This window comes from Calypte anna, chromosome 13 (assembly GCF_003957555.1).
Source record: "Calypte anna isolate BGI_N300 chromosome 13, bCalAnn1_v1.p, whole genome shotgun sequence".
Lineage (NCBI taxonomy): Eukaryota > Metazoa > Chordata > Aves > Apodiformes > Trochilidae > Calypte > Calypte anna.
In genome coordinates, this window is record NC_044259.1 from 13,824,518 (window position 1) to 13,847,277 (window position 22,760).

The 22,760-nt window shown below is 43.1% G+C and overlaps 1 protein-coding gene and 1 long non-coding RNA gene across 6 annotated transcripts in view; one reads left to right on the top strand and one right to left on the bottom strand.

Annotated features, from left to right (window-relative positions):
- Positions 1–490: 490 nt before the first annotated feature.
- Positions 491–13,279, bottom strand: MYOT (myotilin). 3 transcript variants are annotated; one of them, XM_008505605.1, is made up of 10 exons: positions 13,116–13,279; positions 10,818–11,420; positions 8,686–8,836; positions 6,238–6,339; positions 4,170–4,219; positions 3,735–3,867; positions 2,729–2,936; positions 2,114–2,279; positions 1,495–1,628; positions 491–1,085 (listed from the first exon to the last, which is right to left on the bottom strand). In XM_008505605.1, the coding sequence occupies exons 2-10, from the start codon at positions 11,252–11,254 to the stop codon at positions 913–915; spliced, it is 1,554 nt and encodes a 517-aa protein (XP_008503827.1). In that variant the 5' UTR covers positions 11,255–11,420; positions 13,116–13,279; the 3' UTR covers positions 491–912. The 3 variants fall into 3 exon arrangements, with proteins under 3 accessions (XP_008503827.1, XP_030315011.1, XP_030315010.1); XM_030459151.1 differs by lacking the exon at positions 10,818–11,420 and having other exon boundaries at positions 13,116–13,258; XM_030459150.1 differs by lacking the exons at positions 10,818–11,420; positions 13,116–13,279 and adding an exon at positions 9,963–10,056.
- The window catches only part of LOC115599061, a 46,578-nt gene continuing 30,887 nt past the window's right edge, over positions 7,070–22,760 (top strand). For 2 of the 3 annotated variants that reach the window (XR_003988116.1, XR_003988117.1), the window contains exons 1-2: positions 14,538–14,741; positions 17,197–17,377. This is a non-coding gene — a long non-coding RNA (uncharacterized LOC115599061). Of the gene's footprint in view, positions 7,601–14,537; positions 14,742–17,196; positions 17,378–22,760 lie in introns of those variants that run through there. The other variant, XR_003988118.1, reaches the window with a different exon arrangement.

Sequence of the window (22,760 nt, forward strand, 5' to 3'; positions counted from 1 at the left end):
TCTGGTTCCACCCTCACAGATTTTCCTTTAGCAACTGCAGTTGAAAAATCTTCAGAGATTGTGTTTGTCAGTTTGACAAAACCAGGTTTCATGGTATGTATCACTATTTTGAGCAAGGTGGCTGTGAATAGCAGCATACAAACTGTTTGGATGATTCAAATCAATAGCTTTGCAAACAGGTAAGTCACAGTCCTTTCTGGATTAAAGGAGTGAAGAAGTATAACATGGCAGCCTTAGTGCTTCATGTTATATAGTGCAGCTTTTGGGTCACGTGTTCAAGGAAAAAAATATTGATGATGCTTTTCTGACATGTTTAAGTGTTAAGGGAATGTCAGCATCTAGTTTATAGCTATCAGAAAACACATAATGTGTGGAGGAGGCAGGGGGAGGACCAGTGGCAGACTGGTAAGAAGTCACCTTTGCCAAGCTACAACTGATGCCAGACATCCATAGCTGGTTTTAACAGATCAAGGAAGAGTCACAGCCAGTGTTGGATATTTAAAATTTTATTTGCCTCTAATTTATTCTCATAAAAACACTCTAGTCTATTTGGCTTTAGTATTCAGACAGTACAGACTTCTGATATTATCAAGAGTGATATTAGAGAAGCAGTACAAGCAAATCTACTTTAGCATGTTACCAAGCACAGGTGGAGCTAAAACCACCCACACTTGTAAAAACTAATTGCCTTGCTTTCTTAGGCTTTATAGTTAAAATTCAGTACTCAGTAAATGGTTATAATCACCAACCCATATAAATAAAATCTAACACAGTAAAATGGGAACAGCTGAATGTGCAAGAGTCAAAGTAAAAATATTTTGTAGGTATTTTGCTAATTAGAGCAACCACCAGTTAACTGCACCTATGTTATAATTGTCTCTCATAGGTGTAAGTTTTCCTCTTCCTTTCCAGTTAAAGTTCATCACTTTCATACAGTCCAGACTGCTCGGCTAAACGCTGAAACTCTCCTTCTGGTGAGAAAGCTTGTTTCACATCCAGTCCTCTTCCATTAAGTGCCAAATACTTGCTAAAAGTTGGTCGAACCCGTAACTGCTTTGGGGCTGGAACTGGCTTGTTTGCATGTGCTAGAAGAAAGAAAAAAGCCTCCTTCAGTGTCTTCCCAGGTTGTGGCAAGACCCATCATAGAGCAAAATGCTTTTTACCTGCAACATAAACTAGCAAAGCCTTGGGAAGAATTTGACAAACCTGAATCTCAGACACCAGAGATTTATATTCACCCTCTTTCTTGGTATCAGCCAAATTGTAGTCTTAAAATGGCAGCTGCAGACAATGTGTAAAAGACACATTGCAGTGTCTATGCTAAACAAAAGAAATTTTTCCTGGGAATAATTACTTCTAGTCTAGTTCAGTATCTTCAGAAAGAAATCCTCCCAGCAGTCTTAGCTCTGTCTAAGGTTAATCTGGAGAGTCTGTTCTGAGGACAAGGGGCAGTGTTTCAGTGTGGTGGTTGTGGCACTGTGATGTGGTACTTACTTGCCACCTCCAGCCTGGCGTGGCATGTGGCCACCCCTGCTCCATTGACAGCAGAGACAGTGTACCAACCAGCATCTTTCTTGGTTGCATTATGAATCAGGAGGCAAATCCTTCCAGTATTGTCATGTAACAAGCTGAAAAAACAAAGGTGTTTGTATCTGTAAGTGCTTGGACTGGGGAAGGAGAGAAGAGGTTGAAATTAGAGTCAGTTTACTCTTAGTCTCACTCAGAAGCTGAGAAAGCCCTGGAACAATTCCTGCAGGGCACGGCAAACCATTTAGGCATAAACACTGCATTTGTGCTAGGAGGCACCAGTGAATTTGTTGAGGTGGCATTAAGGCTCTTCTGTAGCCCCACAGCTTCACAAACATGTTGCATGTTTCAATCCTAAAGCCATGCTGCTCCATGGGCCTTGTATTTGCTGCTAGAATTCAGTGGCCTCTAGTCCCAGAGCTTCCTTTCTGCACCCTCAAAACAAGACTCTGAGCATCATGACTGTCACAAACAAGGGTGAGATTTCCAGCTTACTGCTTTTAGAAACCAGCCAATTCAATTTTGACTTAATAAATACTGGTTATTGTTTTGTAACATCCCAACAGCCAGCTCATTAATGGGATACCTTATTCGGTCTGTATTATATTGTACCATTTCGTTGTTTCTTTTCCAGTAAATCCGGGGTGTTGGGATAGCAGAGATCTGGCATTCGAGTCTTGCTGTATCTCCTTCAAAAACCTTTTTGCTTTGGGGCTTGAAGATGAAAGTTGGAGGTGTGTGGTGTTCTTTTGCTAAATTCAAGAGGAAAGATAAGGAGGAGTTACTCTAAGTATTGAACACAAATATCATGCTTGGTTTTTAAGATTTCAGAATGCTAAATTCAGGAGAGCGTGTGTTCTTTACTGCAATTCCTTAGTCTGCAGCCAAATCCCATGAGTATAAGGGCATGGTAGATACAATCCACTTTAGGAGGAGAGTCAATCAACATATACTATCAGTTCTCAGGGATTAATTCCTCCCAAATTCTGGACAACCCACTATATGTGAATATTGCACTAGAAGTGCTTTGAAGAACTATGGCATACCAGATCTGTGAATTAAAATGTGTTTACTATAGTTTGAGCCTGAATATCTGGAGAGCTACATCTGCTTCTTAATTGTTTTATGTCCCAAACACAAAGAGGGAGGCATGAGATTTTTCCATGTGTGGCTAGGTAATTATCAGTGCTCTCAATCTTACCAATTACTTCCACTTTTACTGCAAAAGATGATTCTCCTGCCCGGTTAACAGCCACACATTCATATGTGCCTGCATCAGATGCTTTGACTGATTCAAAAATAAATGAGTGGAATCCCTTTTCTGACACTATCATTTTATGGAACTGATCTTGATGGACCATCCTTCCATTCTGATACCACATCACATCTGGAGTTGGCAGCCCACTGACCTGTGAAGGAGAAGAAAACAGGGAAGAAGTCAAACAGCTTTAAGATAATAAAAGCCCTTTAATGCTACAGGGAGTTTGATGCTGACAGGTGATCAAACCATGATCCTACTGCAAAATTTTACAGTCTCTCCTAGTTTTGGATATGGAGAGAGGTTCATGTAGTGCTGTGGAGAGATGAGGTTTGAGCTACAAGACAGTGGATGCCTTTCCTACAAACCCCTGTTGTTCCCATGGTGTGAAGCTGTGTGGATTAGGCCAAAGATACTCATTGTGGGTTCATGGACAGAGGAACTCATTCTTTTAATACGAAAGCTAGGTCTATCAGCAGCCATCCATACTGGTTTGGTACTGTATATAAACAAAAAACCTGTCCTGCAGGCAAGCTCCAGGCTGCCCATGACATTCAGAAGTTAAGCTACTGGCAGCAAAATGGCTAAAAGTCATGTCAAAGTCTGGCAAGAGTTTTCTTAAGAAAAATGGATGAGGAGAGATTAAAAAAGACCCAAGCCAATCAATAACCAGCAAACAGCCTTTGCAGTGAAGTTCCACATGTAGAGGACCCAGGCTCTTCCTTACACTAGGACTGGTATAAGCTAATGCCATTTACATTTTCCGAGGGAAAATGCTGATGCATTTAGCCATCTCCAATTTCTTGCTTTACATTGGTTGGAGAGACCTTTCCCGCTCTGCCATTAGTGCTCTGCCTCATTGAAGTGCAAAGACACTGGCTCAGAGACCTTTCTTCATGCCCCACACCCCCCAGAGCTGATGGGACAGAAAGCCAAAGGATGACATTACTTTAAAGTCGAGCCTGCAGAACCTCCCCTCCTCAATAATGACATCTTCAGGCACTTGTGTAAAACGTGGCTGGAAGAACTTCTCCTGGATTGAGTCATGTCCACGGTCATCTGCTCTGGATGAAGGTCTGCTCCTAAAAAAGTGGACAGAAACAGTTAATTGTGTAAAAGTTACTGGAGCACAAATGACATTGGAGCCCTGATTGCAGCTGGAGTCCCTCAACAGGTTTAGGATCCCAGCACTAGGGCTGTGGTTTCTTTCAGCTGCAGGGCACAGCACCACCAAGCATCCACAAGTGTCTTTTAGTTGAAAGGAAGGGAATGAATTTAGTGATTATTACTTTAGAAAAAGTTGTAAGTAAGTGAAGTAAGGCTAACACTGTCTACAGTTGAAAAAAGGTCTTAAAGACTGTCACAGCACAAGTTTATGCTTTACCTTACATGTGTTGTAGGAACCTGCAGCCTGATGTTTTCTGTGTTCTGGTGCTTGGAAAGAAGAAGAGGAAAGAGGTGAGTTAACTCAGAGAAAACGTTTTATCTATAAATTGAAGAAGAAGCCATTTTAAGTTAGTATACTGACTGCTGCTTAAAAGCAAACTGAGTATTTCAGAAATCACTGGGACAAGAGGTAAAGAATCTTGCTAATATTGCTAATACACTCTGCTTTCACCCTAGGTTTTGCCATAATTTAATAAGGCCTATTAACAGAATGGGACAACTTCTCTTTTCTCTGCACAGGTGATAGGTGCAGCAGTTCTGTTTGGCACACACAGCTTTTGGCCAGCCAATAACCTTTGTCAGAAGGGAGTAGTGTTGCTGGCAGTATCTAAAATGAGGGCTAAGTATGGAGTGTCCTTCCCCATAGCAGGAATAGAAGTGGAATTGCTGGCAAGAGCAGTGTATTGTGCCCACTTAAATATGGTACAAATAGCAATGGACACAGCTGAGCTGGAAAATATTTTTCTTTCTAGATCACAGCACCAACTAAGTTCAGTGACAACTCCACAATCACATGAGTAAATCTGCTAAAGTACCCAGGACTGATTCCTGCTAGGCACTTGGATGTTTGGAAAAGAAAAGGAAAATTGATTACCAATGACTCATTTTAGCCATAGAGTCAGACTGGGGAAAACCCTGCATGGAAACTTCTGGGGTGTTTGTATTGAGCCATTACTAAGCTTGGTTCTGTAGCCCAATTCTGAGGAACATTTAAGCCTGGATTTAAACTTCCAGCACAGAAATCTTCAGTTCAGGGCAAGTATTGCTTGAATGAGGATTTGCTTGACTGAGCTGAATGTTAAGTCCAAAGGCAATTGCTTGTATCTGCTCACTTATACAAGTTCCTTACAATTCTTTCTTGTCTTGTGAAATGATGCTGTAGTGGTGAAGTTGCTGATAATTCTTAGGCTCTGGTATATGAGCTGACTGATTAATTAAGTTCCTGAGGAACTGGGAGGCAGAACAAATCAGTGATGACAATATTTAAAAATAAGACTAAGCAATGGGAATAAGATATTGTAAACATAAGCAAATTTCTCATTCCAGTGGTCCTTTTTATGCAGCATTTCCCATACTCTGCAAAGCTGTCAGTCATCCTTTTTTGACCAAATGTTTCCTTGTTCTCTGCAACAGGTGAGGTTTCCCTTGCTGTCTGACATCTCTAATGTTCCCTTCTTGCCTGCTGTTGTCATAGCATTGTTGGGGGGAAATAGCTCAGACTGAATATTCCTCTCTTGCTGTGATCTCAAGTGTTTCTTGCATCAAAGAGCTTTGCTAACTGCACTTTGGAAGGTGTATGCCAGCCTGCTGGCTCTCTGTGTGCATGCCTCAGGAGGGGCTTTTTCTTTGGCTGCACAGATAATCACAGACATTTCCACTAACTGTGATCACTGAAGTTCCAAAGAGAGCTTTTAATTGGCCTGAATAGACAATAAATGATGCAAGTCTCCAACTAAAATGCTTTTAGAAAATGCCAGTAGTAATAAATTCTTGTCTGTTGGCATGTAGGCTGCTAAAATAACTGCTTTTCCTTCTCTTAATGATTGCAGACCCCTGGCTGGAAGGGCTAAAACCCACCCCAAGGACCTGACTTCTTATAGTCAATGTCACTTATTCTAAACAGTGACAGGTGTGAATTTTGCTGTCCTGGCCAAGTCTGAACTGGGGCTGTGAAACAGTGGGTACCTGCATCCCTGGCTGTGCTGCTCTCTGCCTGTGACAGGCAGGGTGTAATGTGCTGTGCAGCAGCTGTTGTAATTCCTCCCTGGAGAGGTCATTCCTACAGATCAGTCCTATGAAGGGGAAGGTGCTTAAATTCCTCACCTCTGCCACCAACCCCCACAAAACCCCCCAAATCCCTACTATGCAGAGCCCTGCTAGAGAGACCTGTCCCCTTCCCTTCCCTGCATTGGTACCAAATGAACCCCCCAGCTCCCTATCCCAGCAGGGACAGGCAGGTAATAGGACAATCACCAGGAAAGCATTGCTCTAGCCAGGGATTTTACCTGTACATTCTGCATGTTGTCTTCACTTTGTGCCTCCAACACAGATGCAGCATTTACTGGTCCAAGCAGCCTGCGAGCCATTCTTTCTTCATAAGTTAATCGCTGAAAGCAGAGCAGAGAGGAATTCTAGTCAGAAGTCCATTTACTGTTTGAGATCAGCTTGTAAGAGGACATTAATATGCCACAAATTCAGGGTGTTATCAACGAAAGCAGCAGCCGAATAGAAACACCACGTCTGTTCCAGAGGGTTTGCAGTCTGTGATGCCTACTGAGGTCAGCCTCAATATATACAGCACTGAAATGCATAAAAGATTAAACTGCCTGTTCATCAAAGCCTCCCTAGTGCCATCTGTGGCCTTCCACTCCTCCTCTTTCTCCACTGGGATTATTTATGGGTAACTGATGGCATTATCTCAGAAGCCAGAGTAAATCCCAGGGTACCTTTCTGGTAGCACTGGGAAAACTTCATGTCATTCAGCTGTGGATTCGCTTCAGGAGCTGGAGGCATGATGGATGCTAGTGTTCCATACTCCCAAAAAGCAGGAGCCACAGCAGAAGCAGACACAGCCAGAGGGAAGCACCACAACCCCTGAGGGAGCACTAGGGAAGTTTATGGCAGTGCAACAGCCACTGTATAAAATGCTGTGTGCTTTCTTGAGAGGCAAGAATGTGTTTCAGGCATCAGCAGGAAGCTTCTACAATATGGGTTCAGCACGTGGGGGGTAAATATGGGCAGAGCTCTGCCATTTGGCTTACTTAAGAAGAACTTGAATACCTTAGTTCCCTGAGCAGCAGAATGCCAGACAAACTGACTCAATTTCTACTGAGTAGAAGACATATTAGCTCCTCCTGGGAATTAAGGGTTTGGGAAGGCTTGTGGGACTTTAGAAGGGAGTGACAAAGACCTTTTCCAAAACCTTCAAGAGCTTAACATCCCTGAGGTTGTCACGGCTGTATCAAGTGTGGCTGAGATTGGACAGTTGGTTCAGATGTTGGAGGACAAGGGGAGGAGGACACAGTGGTGATTGCATAAGCCTTATTTTTAGTCTGGCTTTCCATGGGAAGAAAAGCTGGCTTGCAATGGTAAACTCCCTTACAGCAGATAGGACATTCCTCCTAGGGACACATTAGGTCAGATTTGACCTAAGATATTTTTTTTCCTTCAATATTTATGACTGTATATATGACACAATTTCCCAACAGTGGAGCCAACTGATAGTAATGGAAAAACACCTTTCTGCTTCAGAGAAAGAAGATGGAAGCTATAAATTCTGGGCTTTTACCAGGCTGCCTCCAGCCAGCAGGGAGGTTCCCACACCAGTGACCTGCCTGCTTCAGCTTGCTGTAATGTGCTGCCCTACTGGTAAGCAAGTTTTTCTCCCAGATTTGGATTTCTTGCTAAAGGAGACTGCATAGTGACTCTTTGAAGAATAAATAAGTAGTTCCTGAGACTGAGACACCTTCTTTTAGGAGACAGACTTTATGATAGAAGAACATATAATTTCTTTGATTCATATAAAAGAAATCAGAGATTTTACCACATGATGGTGGTCTCAAGAATGAGCTTTCACATATTAGTACTTTTCTATACTATTGATTTGGGATGGTTTATTAACCCCAGTGTTGAAAGCCAGATTGAAATCATGCCTGAAGAACCAGGGGATTCTCCTTGGGTTTCTAACTGTTAAGGGATGTGATGTTCAGCAGGGATACCTAGCAGAGAGTTCAGGTTTGTGTCATGGCTCTAAATGTGTACCTTTTCCCAGCACTAGCCTTATTAATTTAATTGACCAAGTTCAAAGACAATTTGAATGGTGTGAGCTGGCTGAGAAGGTAGGGTAAGAGGGAAAGGTAGCCCAATAGCAGCCCAAAGCCACCCTGCCATACTAGATGGCTTTCAGAAGTCACCACATCCCTTACTGAAGTCACAGGGATGCAAATAGTTGCCACAATAGATGTGTACAGACAGACTTACAGCAGCCCTCTGTTCTGCCACACATTCAGGCCACCTTTCATCATGCAATCCTCTACTGGGCCTTCCCAAAGCTGAGCTGGAACTGGCCACCATTACAACTCTGTGCATTCTGATAGCATAAAAATAAATGAAGAAATGAAGGGGTTGGATGTAAAGTTTTCAGAACTATACCTTTTACACCATTCCTCTGCCACGAATAAAAATGTAGCTGCTGTTGTAAAAAAACATCTCTTCCAATTCTAATGGAAGAAACTCAGCCACCTCACACCCCATTCTGGTTATTAATGACCCAGAGAACTCTTGGCTGGGTTCTGAGTAAAAGTGTTAGGGCAGTGGTGTTCCTGCATTTCCTTCAGCTTTCAGCTCAGTTTGAAGGCTTCAGCCTTTAGGACACTAAAACTAGGCTCTGCATCCCTGCTTGCACTACTGAGAGTCAGAGCAATGTGGTTCTTTAATCATCAGATTTTCCTTACCTGGTTGCCATTCTGAAGAAGGCTGTCTTTGCATCGGAGTTTCTTTTCCAAGTCCTGAATTAGTGCCTCTTTTGTTCCTTGAATTTCTTGGTCTGATGTCTTATGCATAGAGGTGATGCTAGCTTGTTTGTTATACATTGGTTGTGAGTAACTACTCATGCAGGAAGAGAAAACAAAGTTATTCCTGTAGGTCTGCTTGACTGATTGCTACAGCTTCATAGAATAAACACAACAATGTGAATCTGCTTCCTAGAAACTGTGGTTCAAGTGGACCCATAAAGCAACTGAGAATCAAAACCTTCTGAGGAAGCATCATGATGTAGTCAAGTCACTGAGTGTCCTCCCACAACTCTGGCAGCAGTTTGCTCTTGGTCACTGTTCAGCATCCCTACACCCTGCAGTGGCCCCTGCCCAGGCTCAGGTGTGTGCACTGGAGCCAGCAATGTTTTGGGGCAGCCACCATCTCCACTGAGCAATGGGAGCCTGCCCAGGAGCAAGTTCTCCCTCAAAAACTGTGTTCCATTACAATTTCAATTGTGAAAAAGGCCCTGAGTGCTGCATATCCACAGCAAAGTCACAAAGTAATTGATAGGTATGAACAAATAGCTTATTAGTTGTCCTCTTCTTGTCCCCAGAAAGTTACTTCATGTAGTATTTCTGTCCAGGTGTTCAACAGCCAAGGTAGGCTGGGTCTTTAGGAGCCCTTGCTGCAACCCCCTGCACAAAGGATTGGGTAATCTAGAGTCAAGAGACACAATCAAGTCTTGGAGTTAGATAGTAGACTTGATTCTGAAAGGTGCTAGGAAAAGAGGAGTATCCCACAAAAGGTCTATTAGAGGTCACAGCACTCAGTGTGTGCAGTTGTGTTCAGCAATTATTTCTATTCAAAATCCTCTTTCTGCCATCTCTTGAGAATTTGTTCTCCTCATTACAAGATGGTAGAAGGGTTATAATTCTGCTATGTATTCCCAGTGCTGCTTGGACTTAACTTCCCCAAGTTATAACTTAAAAACTAATAATTTGTCCAGCAGATTAATGTCTCACATCTGTCTGCCCATTTCTAGCATGATTAGGAAAGTAATTCCTCAATTTATAGGACGCTGTATTTAAGAACAGCTTTTATGAAAAGCAGAGCGGGGCACCAAAGCCCTTTGCTATGAAAACAACCTCACACCACAGAGATAAAAAGCAGCAGTTACTCCAGGTGTATACCTAACCCCCCCTGCAATACTTTTAACAAACACTTTTCCTTGCCCCTCTTGCCTGCTCCATCTTACCTTTCCTCTTCCCACCCTGCTGCAATTCTACCTGAATACAAACAGGTGCTTAAACCTGAATTTATATGCAAGGCAGCAGGACCCCCCCCCCGCCCCTATCACTTTTCTGTGAGTGTTCTGTGCACATTCTGCACTGACTTTCCCCAGGACTTCCAGCTGATATTGTCAGTAATACAAGTTGGTGAGAAGGCAGACCCAACTCCCTCTGAAAGCTCACTGACCTTGGGAGATATTTGGATTGCAGCCCAAAGGCAAAATTATATAATACCTATTCAGAATTCTGTGTTTGGTCTGAAGGGGTAAAATTTTCAAGTGGCTGCCTTCCTGTTAGCACATATGATTAATGAAAACTATACTGTAGGTGAGTGGTAGAATCCCATCGTGACATGGAACCTGAAAATGCTGCTGAGTCTTCCTAGGAATCTTAAGGGAGTTTATAGGTAGGAAATACTCCTGCCTTCCCCCCTGCCTCCCTGTTCTTTAGCCATGCTTGCTGAGATAAATTCGAGTGGGTATTCATCTCCTATTTTGGATACTCTTAAACAACTGATTTCCATCAGATCAAACTGACCCAGAAAACCTGCACAGCAGCCCCTGACATGACCTCCATGCAGTGTCATTCCTGGTGGATACCCATCTTTCCCACACAGATGCCAAGGGCAAGTAGGGCAAGTGCTCAGCCTCCTAACCCGATTCATGCAACGTCCTGCCTCAAACATCAGAAGCCAATGGGAGGTGCACCATTGGCTTCAACCAAACTGGAGCTTTACCAGATGGTTGGATTTGGGATGGTCAGTGTGGGAGAGGCCAGGCCAGAGGGAAGCAAAGGGAGGTTAGAAGCATGGATATACTTACTGAGGTTCCATAGGAGAAGGAGTTTGGCTGTTATAGTCAGGCTGCGAGGGTAGCACTGAGCACAGAAATGCAGCAGGGTTTTGGTTAGGCATGGATATAAGGCGTTGCCCAGATGATGAGCTAGCAGGAGACTGTGCAGATGCAGGTGTGACAGGATATGTGGGTTCCTTAGGGGCACTACAGGATGGTGAGGAGAGCGTGATTGACGAGCTCAGCGATGACGAGGAGGAGAATTTCTGCCCGCTCGGGTTACAAGGCTGTATTAGGATGGAGGATTGTTTGAGTTGTCTACTTGACTCTGTAGAGGCTGCAGGTCCCGGAGGCTGTTGTTGCCCTTGACACACATTCTTAGACTGGATAAAGTGTTTTGGACGTTCGTAGTTAAACATGGTTGGTTGGCACATAGAGGAAACGGATGGGAAATTAGGGACACTCATAGGAGAGGTTTCACGGCTGTCCTGTGTTTTTGTTGGTGAGAACTGGCTTTGGAGAGGTGGCTGGTAAAAGTTAGGTGGTAGGCCACAAAAGCTTTCTTGGTTGGGCTCCTGGATAGAATGGAACCCTTGCCTTGCAGAATAGAGGCTTTCTTGGTGTGGATTTTCCCTTAAGGAAGACAATACAGATAGAATAAATTGTACATCACCATTTGAACCACAAAAATACTGGTGTGAGCAGTCATTAGCAATCCAAAGAGTATGAAGTTTGTCCAACTGACAATTGAAGCTCGAGCTTAAAGTAAAGATATTTAGGACTGATTAGAGCTATTCCAGAACTGTATAAATATTTTGGATTACAGTACTAAGTCACACACTCTATCTGACTCAGGCTATCTGACATGAAAGAGCCCAGTAAATTCTAAAATAAATAGCAAGTGGTTTATTGAGGTGATCCACCACCTGCTTAATTCTACAGATAACTGTAGATACTACTGCTAAGCAAGGTAATTTGCCATGTATCATCTTAACTAAAGATCTCTCAATCCTGCAGTTTTGTGCCCTGTCAAAATACTAAATATCCTGTCACTTGGAGAATTGGCTAAACATGCTGAGAAATTTCTTACACCATAAGGAAGCATGTAACAGGTTCCACTTTCTTTTAAGCCTAAAACTAAACCTTTGAAACCAAGTATCCTGATTTCTTCTCCAATGGTTTTGGAATTCTGACCTTCTTATATCAAACTAAGATTTGGGATTGGACTGCCAATGACAGTGCTTCTCCATTTGAAGTGATTTGTCCAGGGCTAATAATTGCCCCAGTGACAAAGCTGCAGGATAAGGCAGGGCAAGCTGAGCTACTCAGAGGTCCTGCATATATTTTGTAGGTCCTTGATATTTAAATATGAGTTACCATAACTTACAAAAGAGGAAAGTTTAATTAGAGCAAAATGAGCAAGTTTGTTAAAACCGACAAACAATTTCAGCTCCAGGATGAATAGCTAACCCCCTAAAATAAATGTAAAGCTCCTAATAAAAAAAAAAAGAGAGAGAGAATATAAATCCACACAGTTACATGTGCTGGAAAAAATGGTAATCTTGCCCCCCTGAGATCAGCTGTTTGGCTGCTATATATACACAGTATATTGTGTTCCTCTCATCGGACAGCCCGAGGAAGGGCTCCACCAGGTCATAAATTCCCACGGGGGGAGATCAACTGGAGACATAGCTCTTGTTTTACAAATTCAAAGCTTTCATTTCCTAAAGGTAATTCTCAATATTAGTTGTAAATTAACTGTTAGCAAACCAGTTTTCTAGTAAAAACGCCCTAGCTGTCCCCTTGTCATCTCTTGGAATTTGACACTGCCTCAAATTTTTGAAATGTTTCCATAAGTTCTGGTTCACTGGTGGAGGAAACTCGTTGAATCTTGTTTTTATACCATTTTTATATCACTGCCTGACTACAGATTCATTCATTTTACCTGTAGGCTCTGTGCAGAAACCAGTATTTAGCTTGTTCTCTAGAATACTGCACTTAAACAAGAGCTGATGCACAGACTCACTTGTCACAAGTTATTCTCTCCACAAATCATTCCACCTTGAGTTGGGTGGTTAAAAAAAAAAATAAATCTAAAGACTTCTGACCTTAAGACAGAAACAATAACTTATAATAGAGACACTTTGCTTTCTAGAAATAGGCAACCCCCTTGGTTGTCTCACGTTTCCTTTGACACCACTGCATCTTATAGGTACACTTAGAGCACACTGTGACTTCTCATGCCAGCTCCCTGTCCAGCTACCAAGTAAAAGGTGACGTAGAAAAAAAACCAAAACCAAAACCAAACCCCAAACCACAGCATCTTACCTACAGGCTAGAAGTTGTCACCTGGGCTGTAACCAGTATTTTGGGAAGGGACCGTCATTCACTGACCCGGACTGTCATAGTACCCCTCTGCGTAGCGTTATAATACCAGAGGCTTTAATGTACTGCCAGCAGATGACACGGCGGGTCCTGCCTGTCCCCCTGCCCGCACCGCGTCAGAATAAGAGTCCCGGCTTCTCAGGGACGCTTCATTTAGGGGCGGGAACCGGTTTGGGTTTTTTTTTTTGGGGGGGGGGAGGGCAGGTGCCCCTGGTCAGCACATCACCCCCTGGGCAGCACGCAGACCGGCCCCAGGCCGGCGCCCAGGGGAGCGGACCCCGCCGGCAGCTGCGACCATCCCGGGCTGCACTCCCGGGGCTTCCCGGTGTCCCCAGGCTGTGTCCCAATGTCTCTGGCCAGCTCCATCCCCGGCTCTCCCCGAAAGAAAAATAAAAAGCTTTTTTCCCCGTAGCCTCCTGTCAAGGAGCAGCGGCGAGAAATTTCTGCAAGATGCTTTAATGTCCCTAAATCCTACTTCGTTTTCTCAATATTTTTTTCCCCTAATTTACTAATTGGCTGTTTTATCTGTAGCGATAAAACTCTGTGTGCTTAAAGGCAGGAGATAGTTGAAAACCAGATGTGGATGTTATTGAAACTATCTTCCAGCCCCCCCTGTGCTGCCTGCACCTTTGCTCAAGTACGGAGCTTAACCCAGCAGTGGCATTGCCCATGGTGGGATGGATGTCTGAAGAGTCATGAACTGAACAGCACAAAATCTACTTGGTGGTCAAATAATGTTTGATGCTATTTTGTTGTTTGTGTGTATTATTACAGATATTTACTTGGATTAAAAGATGTTTCCACCAAGACAGCAGCACATCCTGCTGATAGGTGATTTGTATCCTTTTAATCAAGGGTTTCAGCGCTTAATTACATCCTAAAGTAACATCATAGAGTTTCAAGTACCTTAACTATATTCCGTTAAAAAATTAATTATCCTCGTGTTAAAGACCCCAACCCCACAGCTCGGCTGCGTGTGGTCTTAAAGTTGCCTCTTCTCTCCCTTCACTGCACGGGTGGATCTGTCAGCACAGCGATCCCCAAGAGTTAATCTACATTCACTGTTTGTATCTCAACATCACCGTTTGTGAGCTAAAGCTGCAGAGCAGGTGCTAATTGAGTGCTAATTTCTTTAAATTCCTCTTAGTGGAAGTGATTAAAGAGGGGAAGTGTGTCCCTGGCTGTTGGAGAGGTTATTTGCTTTTTAAAGTTAAAAATAAATAAAAATTAAAACCTGTAGTTTGCAGAGAGTTGAGTACTTTAAAAGAGGTGAGCATTTGCCCTGTAGGAAGCTGGGAGCCTGTTAAAGGTCAGGCTGTGCTCAGTTACCCCTCCTGGCTCCTCATCGACTTCAATGAGGGAGCAGTGAGCGTGTTTCAGAGCTGCAATCGGCTGCAAGGTATCAATTAAAGGACAACTTTAAGTACTTCAAAGCCTGGATGCAACCAGGACGACGTGTGAAAGCGAAGGAATAGAATAACGTGAGATCCAGAAGGCAGGAATCAAATTGAAAGAACTAGAAGCTGAAGTGATAAAGGCAGAGGAATAAATCTCACGGCCTGTGCTAAGGTAACTTAATAGTACTCTGACCAGGACTGCGAGGTGTTAGAGACCAGATTTTCTGTGCTGCTTCAGTTTACTTTCTATGAATGGTGACAAGTGCCTGATCGGGTTCTCCTAGTTGCTTGAGTCATACAGCAAGAAATGGCTGGGAAAAAAGTTAAAGATCTTTTGCTTATTTATTAATAAATCTTAGAAGCTACCTAAAAATATACCTGGCAGTATAATTAGTGCTTGAAGCTTCTTCTTTGGCTTGGCTGAAGTTCTTTTAATAAAATTAATAATCAGTGTAGGTTTTGTTCTGCTGTTGAGAAGGATGCTGTAAGCTTCAGATATAAAGGACTCAGAAAGGAGTAGCTGGTAGTAGCAGCCTTCTAGAATTGTATTTTCTAGCTTTTGTAGAGTGTCTCTTACTAAGCAATAATTTGGAGAAGTGTGAGTACAAGGACTTCATTAATTTTGTAGTTATACCCAGTAACAGCTTTGTTCTGCCATTGCTGCCTTTGTTGGCGTTTTCTTTTGTCTTTGTTAATACAGTTGCAACAGTCACTACATGACAGAGTTATGTGGCTAAATCTGCCTAACGAGACAGTTATGGCACAGCTTGTAATTAGAGATGATTGCTTAATTTGAGGTAACAGCAACATTTACAATGTTGTGTCCCAGTCATGATGTTTCAAGGCACATGGCAATAAGACTATGGGCTTTAAAGGTATTTAAATGCTTATAGATTAATATATCAAGAAATGCAATCTTTTTCTCTATCTTGGGACACCTAAATGCCTTCCAAAATCTGGTTCAGCATTGCTGTCAATTGACAGCCCCTGCAGCTCTGCACACTGCTTAATGCCTTATATTGCCCACAGTTTTAATAGCTATTACATAGTTGATTTTGGTGGTCTGTTATATCCCTTCATGCAGGACATCAGGTGCTGCATTTCAAACTAACCACAACTACATAAAAATAAAAATGTAACCATAGCTCACTGGCACTGCTGCAGTCAATGGACTTCACAAGTAGTCATCCTAAGCAACAAGTGTTATCTTACAGAGCCTCCTCACAGGCTGCTTGGAAGAAATGACAAAATCCATGTTTCCTACTGCCTTTGAGAAGCCTGGAGAGGATAGAGAAACTAGGCCTGTTCTAAAAGGACAACTAGTAAAAGGCTTCTGCTGCCCTTCTAGCAATTATGCCAGAGGGGAAAAAAAAAAAAAGTTTGCTCCAGCCAGGGATTTGATTGTCCAACTGGATCTGCTTAGGGTCCCAGCTGATTTCCTTGGAGCAAGCCTGGAGTTCATGAAAGGGCTTGGAACTAGTTGGCAGAGCTTAGTTGAGCTAACTCCTTGTGGTCTACAGGTTATTGAAGCAAACTGAGTTTTAATGAGTGATCTAGCAAAAAAAACCTTCTGCCCATGGAGAAATTGGTACTGAAATTCATACTGATCTTTCCTGTAGTGAATTTGGAAGAGGATGTTCAGAACTGTTAAAATAACCAGTTTAGCTAAGTTGCAGAGTGCATCCAAAAATAATCCAGAGCAGAGAGAATGCTTTCTGTCAGGGACAGCCATTTACACACGATGTAACTATCACTGCAATGCAGGGCTGGCATTTGGCTGGAGGAGGAGGCACACGGCTGCCCCGTAGCTCTGCCCTCCCCAAACAGAGCTGAGGAAACTCCTCTGGTGCTGGGCTTGTTCCTTTGAACTGTCACTATGTGAGGTCTTTGCTTACCTATGAACATCTGAGAAACACTGCAAAGTCTGGGATGGAATTGTTAAGATGTGTGTTCTAGCTTGTTTTATTTCTATGGAACAGTTAAACAAAATAATAATGCAATAAGCACAAAGCTATCTGAGAGTTGCAATTGGACAGAAATTGGATTAAGTCCTGTTTTGAAAGGGAACACTTTATTCTTGTGGGAAAATATCCATCTCCTGGGCAAGGACTGTCCCTACCATATCTTGGGACTGTTTTCATTCTGTCCAGAGGGTCACTAGTTCACTACTTTTCCTCCATGGAGCACTTTGCAGGTGCAATCAGCACCACAATTAAAAGATCTTGAGTTCTCTTCCAGCCTTATAGGCTGGGAAACAGAAATATGAGGTGATGGCCCTTGGCCAAGGCTACAGAGGAAGGTGGTGCCAACAGAATTTCTCTGTCACTGTGATCTCTGCCTCAGGGTTTGCTGAGTCCCCAAAGGTCTTCTAGAGGCTAATTATTTGGGATGATGCTTCTGAAAATGCCATGAGGCACTTACCTCAGCCTTTAGATAATTCTATACTTTGCCAAATGGACCCTGTGCCATTCTGTAGCTGGGTTGGCATTACATGTTCCCAGGTTACTGCGTGTGTTCCCTGTTACTGCATGGGGCACAGTTGTATTTTTCAGGGTTGCTCTAAAGATCCTCCCCTAAGTATTGAGTACAACTAACAGGGATGGGGTTTTCTCTTTGTCTTACCGCAGGGGTGAAGCCTGAAAGGAATTCTCACAAGCTCCATGAAAATCTGCAGCTTCACTCTCGGAGTTCATCTGGCCAAAGTTTGTGGGTTCAGCTCCTCTGCCCAGCCCTGGTGTCTCTGTGCTGTAGGACAGTAGCCCAGCTGCATCTCGGTCCTTGGTTCCCATTTGGCTGGTCCTAGGGAAGGTGGGTTTCTTCATGGTGGCTGGCCCAGCTGGCCTGTGGGAAGAACCTCCAAAGCTTTCCAGTTCTTTTGCTCCTGGAAGCAGAATTGTTCACAAGTGAGGTAGAAAGCAGTGGTGGTTCACCAGTACAGTGTGATGTGCTGGTGTGTCTGTACTCAACCTGCACAGACCAAAACCTACAGAGCAGCATTACCCAAACCTGGCATCTCACCAGGGCTGGGGGCTTTGGTTTATGTGCAGGCTGCTGTTCTGTCTGGAGATGGCTTTCTGCACAAGGCAGGCAAACCATGTGTTCCCATAAAAAAGGTGTAGATACAGCCAGTGTGTTGGGCTAAGCTGGGGTCCCCACAGGTATGAGACTCCTCTATGAGAAAGAACATCTCCATCTCCTCATCCAAGAAGAGGGGCCAATAGCAGAGATGCAAAACAACTTGCATCCAGCTGTGAGAGGTCTCCAGCAGACTAAATTTTGGGGGGATTTCACTTCTTTTGAGCCTATGTAGGTGTTTGGGTCTCGCTTCAGCTTGGCAAGTATTTCTGACTCTGCCTGAAGGATGTGTTTACCTGGGGAAACAGAGAGACGTGCACTGGATGCTACAGATCCAAATTCATTTTCAGCAACACATTTAAACATGCCAGAGTCCTCTGGAAAAGCTTCTGTAATAACCAGGGTGCAGACTTCCTCTGAAATGACAAATTCGGGCAGGCTATTGTGTCAGAAATGCCAAATATTAACTTGTAGGAACTGGTCCTTGCAGAAGGGGGGGGCAGAAGAAGCCTAGCGATGGGGCTTGGCAGCAATTAAGCCCAAAAAAGGTGGGATGAAGGGCATACAAACACAAAGAGTTCAGAAGAGCAGAGGTGAAGGAAGGATCTTTCTTCCTGTGACTTTAGAGAAACAATGCACAAGTTTTTTTGCTAAATTCTATCTTCTCTTGTACCAGTTTAAACCCCAGGAAAGATTACAGGTCAGAATGGTTGATATGTTTTCCCTTAACACATAGGGTACTCTTCCTTGACTGGATGTAAAAGGGGTGATACCTTTTTTATCATGTTGTGGAAAAAATCAGGGCCCTTCAATTGCTTGTGTCAAAAATAAGAGCTTGAAAGCTCTCAGCCTGACCCTGGATGCTATCTTCTGGCTCTTGTTTTATCTTGGATGAGATGGGAAACACTAAGTGTGGTATAATTAACTGATGAGACAGATATCTAACAAAAAGAGTGCAGTGTACTTACCAGGAACTGCTGATGAACAAGCCTCTGCTCAAAATAAGAGAGAAAAAAAAAGAAATTATTATAATGCCAGAAAGGAAGAAAGACCTTCTGCCTTCTTTTCCTTCTATCCTGGCCCAAATCAGGACACTTTCCCACCTCAACTCTTACCCCATTTACAGAAGGGACCATCTCCATTGCTGTCCATCAAGAGAAATGCCATCCTGAGAGGGGAATCTCAGGTTTGGCTGAGGAGTCTGATGGTACAAAAACACTTCCCCATTGAAGTGATCTAAAAAGAGCTCCACTGACTTCAGAGTTAGTTGCTGAATTTGTCCCACTGGAGCTATGACTGGGAGTGTGACAACTTGTTTAAATATATACTTAAATTTTTTTTCACTGGGTTCATCAGTAGTTATAATACACTGTGAAAAGAAACCATTGGTTACAGATGCTCTGCCTCTATGAACCCATTTTATCTCCTGATTTTTATAGCAGTTCTTGTTCCTGTCTTTCCACTGTCCCAGTAAAATTACTGTACACCAAGCTGACACAGCAATACTTACTTTTTCGGAGTATTCTGAAATCAGCAGAATCTGTTATCAGATCATATTCTCTGTACCAGTGAACCTGCGAGGTGGGAGTAGCACGAATGCGACACTCAAATACCACTAACTGACCCTTGGTAGCTCTTATGTTCTGTAGACCCTAGGGGAGGAAATCTTGGTGTTAAATGGCTGACATAAGTATTTCCTCACTGAAGCAGTTATTACAGAATGATAGACCCTTCAGTGAAGAAGGTGATGTCATGACCATATTTTTATTTTACTTGCAATAAGTTGATTTAATTCTAACTGCATCTGCTGTGAGTTTTGGAGGTTTTTTCATTTGTAGACTTTCAGCTTGCTTATGCATTTAAATCAAGATAGAAATGCAGGAAAAACATCTATTCCAGTGGACACCACGTACTAAGGGAGGTTACTGTGAGAGGTTTCTACTTCAGGCTCCTTTATAGGTAATAAATGAGAGTAATTAATGTAAGTGTTTTTGTCTGTCTGCACTGTTTACCAATTACTATATTTGATTGTATCACTAAAGAAGCATGCTGGCTTTTTTGAATTGTAAATGAACCAGTGTTTCAGCCTCAAAATGGTTTCTGGTGGAGCAAGAAAACTCAAAATCTAATTCAGAATAAGAAGTAGCAGAACAAGCTGTGTCATTAGACCATCTGTGTCCTTTACCTTTGTAAACACAGGTGTGCTTCCACAGGCAGCCCCAGTCAAGCTCACCAAGGGACTCTGCATCTATATAGCAAAGAAAAGTGATTTTCATAGCTTGCATTTCTCATATGCAGAAACCCAGCTGTGCTGCTGGCACTTTACCTTGAAACAGAAGAATATGTTAGAGTCTTTTATCTGTTGTTCATGCGCCAGCCTAATAAATACCCTGTGGAGAATCTCCATTCAAGTGTTCCAAGAGGAAATGCCTCCCTGGACTGTGAATGCCAAGTTAGTGGAAAGAGGAGCTGATAACTGGTGTTTCTGGTTTTATGGCTGTCAGCCAATTAATTCCCCACATCTTGTAGCCTTTGTGATCAGTGTTGCTTGCCAGTAGTTGTCACCTTCTGCAGAGATCCCCACCTGGTTTAGTTGATCCCAGGTCTACCCCTTCTTGGCTTGTGGGGTGTGTGTGGTAACTACACTGAGGCTGAAGGTAAAGAAATGAGCAGGAGCTTTGGTACTTTGGCTTGCCATCCTCCTTTAAAGCTCAGCTGATGCAGAAGTTACAGTAAGGGCTCTGATTAAGAAAGAAAGGCAACTTGATGATCGCATATTTGCAGTGTGAGATAATGCCCTTGTTCCTTGGTGAAGTGTTGATGTGCACTTCTATCTGTCTGATTTAGATATAAATGTACAGAGGAAGTGCTTGGGTTTGTCTTGCTGGCATTAGTCTTTTTTATAATCTGTCCTTTCTCTTAAATAACCCAAGTTATCTGCTCTTCAGATGTAAGTCTGTTTCTAGGTTGTCCAAGTTCCCAAGCTCTTGACCAAATAAGTGCTCTAAATCAACTATCTGTTCTGAATGGAATTTTTGAAGTAGGCTGGCAAGTGGCTAAGGCCCTTTGGGCCTTTCCAGCCCTGTCACTTGCTCTATCAGCTCTCTTAGCAGTTCTAGCTAGGAGATGTTCCAAGCCAGAAAGCCCTTTTCCAGATCTCAGGGTCCAGATCTTGATAGTCATGATGACCCTTGCCTCGATCACTTGCTGAAGTGACCAAGGATCAGCTTGAGCAGATCCTTGGAAAATATTTCTAAAATACTATAAATAATAGTCTTAAAAATGGGTAACCTCTGCTTTGAAGATCAATAGATAATGGTGTAAATCTGGTGGACTGAATGGCTTCTAGAGACTAGACTGGTTGAGGAACCAGTGGTCAGCAAACCACTGGTGACTTTACAATTTTTCCCAGTGTGTGTGCAAAAATAAACAGGGCAGGATGGAGACAGAGACTGAGTGTACTTGACCCCACAATGTTTGCACTCACTGTGACATTCCTCTGGCCCTGCCAGGATGCTGAGACTTGCAAGGAATCTTAGCCTTCAGGTTTACCCTAGGAACCTGTAGAGACAAACATAAATCAGTGTGTTAAAACTCTCTCCTTTTCCTTACAACTGGGTGATGGCTGTTTTGTGAACTGAGCATGTGCTGGTTGGAGAGCAAGTGGTATGTGCCAGGGAAAAGCATCCTTAGTATTTGGGAGTAGGCTTAGGTCACTGTCAGAGCATGGAGACATTTAGCCAAGGTTATTGATATGGACCTTTGTAAAAGACCCAAGTGACCCAGGAAACCTGAGTCCATGGTGACATTAAGGTTTTTCTGCGTTAGGATGGAAGAGTCTAAAGAAAACCCTTGGTACTTAAGGTAAAAATGATACCTCCTGAACTAGCTGCCACATCCTTCTGTAGCACTGGATTGATGCAAAAAAAGTAGTCGCTGGTAGCTTACTAATAGAAGTTTTATTTTTCTTTCCCTTTTACCACAGCACAAGGGATTTTTCTCAGTGGAGCACTTCAGGCTCATGATCTCATGTTGCTGTTTCTCGTGCACAGCTGTATCAGTAAAAATGCCAGTCCTGATAAATAACTTGGAGCAGCAGCAGTGCTGCTGTCACATGCTCCTAGGATAGTGCTCCTACGTCCCTTTGCCTTGAGCTACAGCTGGCAGGAAGGAATTCAACCTGCTTTGCCAGCAAGGAAAAAGCATGGAATAACTGAACTGACTTTCTTCTGGCTGTAGCAATATGTCCCCTGCTGCTCTGTTTGGTGTGATGCAATACTCCTGAGTTGCTGACTTGCTAAAGGGTGCCTTGAAATTTGTGTTCCTCATCCATTAAGCCAACCCTCTCCCCCTGTCAGCACCTGCAGCATCACATTCAGAACCTCATTCTACATTGCCCAGTAGCCAATGTTGTCACATATAGCCAAGTCCTATGTTTGAACCTATGTCTGCAGTAATGCAAACAGTGCCTTAAGGTATTGGCAGATGGCTACAAAGCTGTTTGTTGTTCAGTGGTCAGTTGCTAAGGTCGCTGTAACTGTCCCCTTATGAGCTTCTTGCCTGTTGAACCACTGCCTTTGTGGCAGTTTTGCTTTGTATTTGTTGCCTGCTAGGAACCAGATGAGAGTGGTCATGGCTTGTCAGGTAAGAAGTCTCTCTTTAAGGCTAAAGTTATTTACATCCTGAACAGGGCTCTAGGGCGGACAAAGAGGTTTCGTTAAGGTCTGAATCCTGCACTTGAATCCTGGTTCTGTATGGTATTGTTTGGTAAACACAGCATTTGTAACACAATAGGTAGAGTAGATTCAAGCTTAGGGTCTTGTAGCTGACTGCTATGAAGTTTTGGAGTCACATTTATGGAGATCCAGGTAGCTGCATAGGGTAGAGATATGGGGGCACCTCAGCAGGCTAGGATTTTTTTATCTCAGACAGGTCAGAGGCTTTGCATATACATTTGGGCCATAACATTTATTTATTTGAGATCTGTTCTTTGTCTTTGCTTCTTTCTGCCCCTCTTCAAACAAGTTCTAACGGGTTACAGTGAAGGATATTTTGCAGTCTGGTTGGATTTGACCTGTGTAGCCATGTGACAGTAGCACGCAGCCACATGTGACAA

Excerpts from the sequence above, each read along its gene's own strand:
- MYOT (XM_008505605.1), bottom strand. The coding sequence starts at position 11,254 with ATGAGTGTCCCTAATTTCCCATCCGTTTCCTCTATGTGCCAACCAACC. Across the intron at positions 3,868-4,169 it reads GTTCCTACAACACATGTAAG|GAGCAGACCTTCATCCAGAG; the intron begins GTAAAGCATAAA and ends CCACTTTTTTAG. Across the intron at positions 1,629-2,113 it reads TATAATACAGACCGAATAAG|CTTGTTACATGACAATACTG; the intron begins GTATCCCATTAA and ends TTGTTTTTTCAG.